At 37.0% G+C, this 7,720-nt stretch overlaps 1 protein-coding gene and 1 non-coding gene across 2 annotated transcripts; one reads left to right on the top strand and one right to left on the bottom strand.

Annotated features, from left to right (window-relative positions):
• The first annotated feature begins 752 nt into the window (after positions 1–752).
• LOC147396141 (receptor-like protein kinase ANXUR1) lies at positions 753–3,887 on the top strand. The gene has a single exon (XM_086451869.1). It carries the CDS (start codon positions 781–783, stop codon positions 3,412–3,414), a length of 2,634 nt encoding a protein of 877 aa, XP_086307995.1. The 5' UTR covers positions 753–780; the 3' UTR covers positions 3,415–3,887.
• A 791-nt stretch (positions 3,888–4,678) lies between these two features.
• TRNAV-UAC (transfer RNA valine (anticodon UAC)) lies at positions 4,679–4,752 on the bottom strand. The gene has a single exon. It is a non-coding gene; the product is annotated as a tRNA-Val (tRNA).
• Between the last annotated feature and the right edge of the window lie 2,968 nt (positions 4,753–7,720).

Raw genomic sequence — 7,720 nt, 5'->3', positions numbered from 1 at the left:
TACACATTGCAAAAATTTATGAAGATGTGCATATGTACATCTCGAGGCAAAAAATCTACGATTCTAACACATGTCATATCAGGAGAGTATTTTGAGTATACCCAGTCGTGATAATCTAACTATCCACGTGGCAAACTCAATCGACTATCTTGACGTGGCAAGTTTGAGAATTGTAAATCTGCGCTCCTTGGGATGATGCACGGCTGCACTTCCTGTAAAAAGTGTATCTTAAGGAAACTGTGTATCCTCAGGAATGTAGATGTATGATTCTCAAACTTATCACGTCAGGTAGTCGATTGAGTATGCCACGTGGGGTAGTCCGATTATCACGACTCAAAATTTAAGTAGTTGAATTCCAATGGCTGACGTGGCTATCATGCATGACTTCCAAAATGAATTCAAACTGAGAAACGTATTTCAGTTTCTAGTGCCACTTTTAATGGAAATCCGATATTTCAGAAGCAATTAATGCGACCAATTCTCTCTTTCGTTCAACTCTAACAAACTCCTGTGCTGTCCTGTCCTCAATCAGTGTCAAATGGTCCCCTAAAAAGAAAGAAAGACAAAAAATCAAAGAAATATACAGTGATCGTTGTTCTTTGAGTCTCTCAGATATCCAAGTGAGTCTCTCAAATGGTCCTCTTTGAATCAGAAGAGATGATTTAGTTTCATTCAATACAAGTAGAACAAAACCCAGTCGTTTTCCTGTTCTTTAAGCGTATTGGAAAACGAACTTGTCTGTTTTTTTTTTTTAGTCTCATAATCTCTCAAGTTTCTCAAATGGGTATTTTTTTCCCTGCAACCATGAACATCATAATCCGAATTTTATTTTCTGTCGTCTCACTTTCTTTTCTATTAAATTCCCTTCATGTCTTAAGTGCCTCTGAGTCCAATTCAATTTCATTTCTCCTTGATTGTGGTTCTCCTAATGGTGGACATGATTCCGATGGGCGAAAATGGGAATCGGATGCAAAATATATAGTTTCTTCGGATAATTCGATTCCGACCCGAGCCCAATTCCAAGACCCATCTCTACCTTCAACAGTTCCATACATGTTTGCTAGGATTTTAACGTCGGAATCGACATATACTTTCCATGTTTCCCCCAAGAATAGACATTGGGTCAGACTACATTTCTATCCTTCTTCTTACAGCAGTTTCAATCCAGGGGACGCCTATTTTTCGGTTGTTTCAGGAGAGTTCACACTCCTTAGCAATTTCAGTGCCTCCATTACAGCTCAAGCTCTCACGCAAGCCTACATTATCAAAGAATTCTCTCTCATTCCCAATCCTACTGGTGTTCTCAACCTCACTTTCACACCTTCTTCCAAACATAATGGTTCTTATGCTTTTGTCAATGGCATTGAGGTAATTTCAATGCCCGAATTATTCCAACCTGCGACATTGGTTGGGTTTGCTGAACAATCGGTTGATGCGGAGAGCTCGACATTGCAAACAATGTATAGGTTGAATGTCGGAGGACAGTATATTCCCGCAAATAATGACTCTGACCTTACTCGGACATGGTACGATGATTCCCCGTATGTGTACGGTGCTGCATTTGGCGTCACGAATGAGGCTGGAAAGAAATTTAGGGTTAGGTACCCCAACGATATGCCAGAGTACATTGCCCCTAACGATGTCTACAGCACTGCAAGATCAATGGGCCCTGATTCGAAACTCAATCAGAATTATAATCTCACTTGGGTTTTCCAAGTTGATGGGAATTTCATGTATGTTGTTAGACTACATTTTTGTGAGCTTAAACTGACCAAGATTAACCAAAGAGTTTTCAACATTTATGTAAATAATCAAACGGCACAACCATCTGCCGATGTGATTGCATGGTCAGGATCAAAGGGTGCCCCTACTTACAAGGATTACGCAATATATGTTACTGAGGGGGGAGACGAAGAGCAGTTGTGGGTGGCACTACACCCGTCTGTTAACGACAAGCCCGAAGTCTACGATGCAATCCTCAATGGAATGGAGATCTTCAAGCTGAATGATACCGTTGGGAATCTAGCAGGCCCGAATCCGGTACCATCACCGATGTTACTTGAGGCAGAATCTGAGGAGGAGAAAACTTTTGCACCATCTGCGTCCAATAAACACGCTCAAGTGATCGGAGGTGCTGCTGGTGGAGCTGCTGCTGTTGGTTTAGTGGCAGCTCTATGCATTGCGGTCTATCAACGAAAAAAGAGAGTCCTAGGACCCGAATCTGGTGTTACATCCGGTTGGTTACCACTCTATGGGAGTTCGACCACGTGCTCAAGCAAATCAACAATATCGGGCAAGAGTTGTGCAAGTAGTCATATCTCATCATTGGCAGCAAATCTATGCAGGCATTTCTCGCTAGGAGAATTAAAACAAGGCACGAAAAACTTTGACGAATCTCAAGTTATTGGTGTTGGAGGATTCGGGAAGGTCTACAAAGGAGTTGTTGATGGAGGGACCAAAGTAGCCATTAAAAGAGCAAACCCATCTTCAGAACAAGGTCTTCATGAGTTCCAAACCGAAATTGAGATGCTTTCGAAGCTGAGGCATAGGCATTTGGTGTCTTTGATTGGGTACTGCGAAGAGAATGATGAGATGATATTGGTTTACGATTACATGGCTCACGGGACGCTAAGGGAGCATTTATATAAGAACAATAAAACTCATCTCTCATGGAAGCAGAGGTTAGATATCTGCATTGGTGCCGCAAGGGGACTTCACTACCTTCACACTGGTGCCAAGTACACTATCATCCATAGAGACGTGAAGACCACCAACATTCTTGTGGATGAGAATTGGGTTGCTAAGGTTTCTGATTTCGGTCTGTCCAAAACTGGTCCTAGTCTCAATCAGACCCATGTTAGTACTGTGGTGAAAGGTAGCTTCGGTTACTTGGATCCTGAGTACTTCCGACGACAGCAATTAACAGATAAATCGGATGTATACTCATTTGGCATTGTCCTCTTTGAGGTATTGTGTGCAAGGCCTGCGCTCAATCCGAGCCTTCCAAAAGAACAAGTTAGTCTTGCTGATTGGGCCTTGCATTGCCAAAGAAAAGGAACTCTTGAAGACATTATCGATCCTCATCTTAAAGGAAAGATCAACCCCGAGTGCTTGAAGAAGTTTGCCGAGACTGCTGAGAAGTGCTTGTCTGATCATGGAGTCGATCGACCATCAATGGGTGATGTGTTGTGGAATCTCGAGTTTTCCCTCCAATTGCAAGAAAACCTGAACAGTGCAAACTTGGTTGGAGATGGTGAGTCAATTAAAACATCCCAAGGAGTTTCCCATGAGACTAATATGGGTACCCATGCCACCAGTTTAAGCCTTGGAGGCAAGGGCACGTTGAATGAAGATATAAATGGGCTAAACACAAGTGCGATTTTCTCACAAATCGTCAATCCACAAGGGCGATGAGAAATATTTTTTCTTGATCTTTGCTTCACCAATTGAGAATGAGATTGGGTTTCTTTCTCTTGAAACTGATAGTAACGAAAGTTCAGTGAATTCGTTCCAGCTCTGTCTGGTATTTTATTTAATTAATTGTGTTATATGATACCCATTTTAGTAACTTTTTTTGAGGTAAGTTTTCAACACAAAATGTACTTCCATAATAGAACAAGCTTGAAATCATTTTGTTAGTTTTCTTTCGACTTACTTGCAAAGCTAAATTGCCTCAAAACAAATAGATTTGTGTTTTCTGTAAAATACTTGAGATTTATATTGCTTAGCTACTATATATGTTAAGTGGCACTTTATATTGTTTTGGAATGGGACTGGTCTTGCCAGACAAATGACTAGAAGAGCCTCACAGTGGCCAATTACTTTGTTTAGGACACTTTGGACATATTTCCTTCTTCAGGAATCGATTCTCTTGCCAAGACAGCTTAATGTAATCAGCATTGTTTTAAGGTTATTGGTTATTACCATACATGGGAAAATTTGCACTTCATGACTAACTCAAGACATTATTAAATAACATAAGTCTGTTTTATAGACAAGTGATTCTTAATCCAACAGTTATCAACTTCTTCAGCTCAATTGACTGATATTCTTCATTGCAAACTTAAGCTTGTTTGTTGGTTCATCATGTTTGGTTAACTTCATAGCTTATTTGAAATCGTGTTTTTGGAGGGACCATTATATATATAGAATGGTCAGTTATGATATCGAAACAAGTCAACACACTGCATTGGTTGGGATGAATTAATTCCCTTTCCTGTTGTCTAATCTCGACTCGACGCAAATATTCCTCCAAGAAAATAAAGAATGCTAGTAGATCTGTCTGATATGATTGGTGCTATAAAGTCAATTTTTTGGATAAATTTGAATGATTAAAACAGTGGGCCAGGGAATAATAATACTTCCTATTCATAAGAAGCCAATGCGTTGCAACAGCTCTATGTATCGTTCACATTTGTGGTTAATTTGTACGCCAATTGCATTAATGGTCTCCCCGTTTGAACTCCTGAATTTCAGAAGAATAGATGAGAGTAGCCATAGCAACCAACATAAATAACCACAGTAAAAAAATTGGAACCAAATTGGCTTGGTTAGTATTGGTTATTGAATCGAAAGAACTGATCTTCAATTCTAGCTTATGATGGAAACTAGAATTTGAACTCTTGTATAAACAAAAGCAATATGATACAAATGGGAAAAAAGAAAAGCTTTAATAAATTGGTGCTGCCCAGGTTCGAACTGGGGACCTTCAGTGTGTAAGACTGACGTGATAACCGACTACACCACAGCACCAACGTGCAATTATGCCAAACAAAAATATATATAGTTATTGTCAAACATTGTCCGAGTGAGTCACATATCCAGGAATAAAAATAATAAATAATTTATATACTAATATTACCCAATAATGAAAGCAGATATCACTTAGTAGGGATGCATTTATTTTACAAATCCAATACGTGGTAAATCTTTTAAGCATCAAGTGGAGCGTCTAGTGTCTTGTGATTCATAAGAAGATACGAAAAAAATAATAAGGTATTATTAAAATATTTGAGGTTAAAAGGGTAAAAGTGAAAAAATAATAAGGTTAGAGAGGTATTATTCAAAAGAAGGTAAAAGAGGAAAGATAGTAAAATTTGAGGAATAATATTAAAGGGGAAGGGGGGAGAAAGACAATAAATTTGAAAGCATGAATGTGGACCTCACTCCGATGGGACTGCTATCTTTATAATAATAGTAACAGTAGATCTCACGTTATGTTTTATTATATAGATCTTTCATCCAATTCAAAAAATATACATATTAAATTTACGTGAATGGATAAGATAACAAGTCTACCTACCCTTAGTGACCCAGTGAATTGGGCACGGACAAGTATGCCCTTATACTTAAAAAGGATATTACCTCTTATATCTAATGGATAAGTATATAAGCACCCCACAAATTAATAAACCCACACCATGGCCAATTATTGTCTTATATGGGTTAAAAGTTTTGGAATGAGTTGATTTTTGGTGAGAATGATCTCTATAATGAGGAAATCATCCTCACCAAAAATCTGCCCCTCTCAAAACTTTTAACCCCATCAAAATAAGTTCAAGAACTGTAAATCGTCCAATTTTTTTTTTTTTTTTTAAGCCATTTTTAGCATGGTTAGAAGTTTTGGAATGGAATGATTTTTTATGAGGATGATCACTAGACCATATAATTCATCATCACCAAAAATTTGCTCATTGCAAAAACTTTAACTTATAAAAGACAAAAAAAATGGCTATGGTGTGGATTGCCCTTATTAATTCATAGGGTGCTTTTATAATTACACATCCTTCATTTCCATTAAAAATTATTCATTAAAAATTAAGTTCTTTTAATATTGATTTCAAATTTTTGTGACTTGTATGACATTATTATTTTTAATTTGAAATTTGTGGGCTTTTAGAAATAAAAATTTTTATTTATAAATTAAAATTTTGAATATTACTTATTTTTAAAAATGAATTGTACTTTAATTTTATAAGAAATAATATATTTTATTGTGTTAGATTAGAAATAGGCATTTGAAACATGCAAACAATGTATAATATGATTGTAAGGGTAAAAAAGATAATTTACTAGTTTCAGCAATGTGTAACAAACATGATTCAACATCTAAACAAACAACTTTTTCAGCTCTTAAATTCAGCACTTATAAGTTTCAGAACTTAATGCTATGTAACGCTTATTTTTTTCACTTTAACAAACAACACCTTATATAAATAGTAAAAAAAATGCAATTGAACCATTGATATGGCGTGAGTGAAAATATAATAGCTATGAATAATAATGGAGACATGATTGTATTTTCTAATATACTAACGATATAGCATGTATATTTTTTTAATTAAAATAGAAGGTATTTTTTGCAAGAGATAGTAAATGGTGATGGTAGGAGTGCAACCTGGGTGGACTAGCCCGAATTCAACTTGGGCTCAACCCGATTGGTGGGCGAGCTTGGGCCAAGTTATGTAGAAGATGAGTTGAGCTTGGGTTAGAGTATATCAACCTGACCTCAATTCGGATTGAGGGTTCAGCCAACCCAAACTTGATGCTATATGCTAATATACAAATACTTTTATATTAGTTGTAGACAACCCAATTTGCACGTACGGCCCACCGAAAATGTGTTTTAAGTCAAATTGCCAACAAAAAGGCCTAGAAGCCCAAGTTTTCAATTTACCCAAAATAAAAGCCTTAAGGCATATGGAGCTCTGGCGATTCTTCTAGGGCTTCTAGCAGTGCGATTGAAATGATTGGAAAACGGTCACCAACCACAAACGCAACAAAAAGGATTTGGGGTACTATAAAACCAACCACATCTTGAACGAAATGGAAAAACTCAGTAAGACAACAATAATTGAACCAACATAGAGGTGGAAAACAATGAGCAAGATAAGGAACATATTGATAAAGAAGTGGAAACAAATCGAAATGGAGTGGGACGTGAAACATGGAAGGAAACCAAGCAAGCCAATTTATGACTAAAAACAAGAACCCAACAAAGAAGACAAGGAAGCAATAACAAATCAACACATTCATAGGCAACGATGGTAGGAAATGTAAGAGCCACTATTCCCCTCAAAAAGGAGAAGAGAGCTCAATAATACAATGCTCCAAGGAACTTGTGAATAAATGGTAAGGTACTTTAGTTGGACATTTTATAGATAAAAATTTCTCCCATGTAGTGGTCAAGAATGTTGTGGAGGACAAAAGGTAGCCTTGAGGTTTACTTAAATAGAAACAAGATCTTTTTCTTCAAGTTCGGGGAGGAAGAAGATAGATGCAAGGCCCTCCAACAAGCCCCTAGTTTGTGTCAAGAAGAATATTGATTATAAAGGAATGGAGCCATTGCTTTGAGCTTGAAATGGTAGCCATACCCATCTGGGTGAAACTTCCTTTTCTCCACAAAATGGACATGTGTGAACTCTTTCTTAAGTTTCAAATCTTTACTTAATTCTCTCTAAAATCCCTCTCAATTCCCAACCCCAAATCACTAGATTAAAGCCCTCTAAACTCTCAATCTTAAGTTTCTATGCAAGAATTCAAGATATAAAAACCTTCTTTTGAAGATTAAAAAGAATACACCAAGAAGAGAAGAAAAATAAAAACAATGTTGGCTTAAATAAAAAGTAGTGTAGTAATATTCTCCTCACCCTCTTCTATATCCCTCTTTCTTTAATTTTGGTTTAGTAAGCCCTTCTAATGTAGTGAACATCATCTCCTA

This window comes from Akebia trifoliata, chromosome 8, assembly GCF_017979445.1.
Source record: "Akebia trifoliata isolate Shusen 1 chromosome 8, ASM1797944v1, whole genome shotgun sequence".
In the NCBI taxonomy this organism is placed as follows: Eukaryota; Viridiplantae; Streptophyta; class Magnoliopsida; order Ranunculales; family Lardizabalaceae; genus Akebia; species Akebia trifoliata.
Note: the sequence above shows the minus strand (reverse complement) of the source record. Positions and strands in the feature narration are given on the sequence as shown.

Coding starts and splice junctions, on each gene's coding strand:
- LOC147396141 (XM_086451869.1), top strand. CDS start 781: ATGGGTATTTTTTTCCCTGCAACCATGAACATCATAATCCGAATTTTA.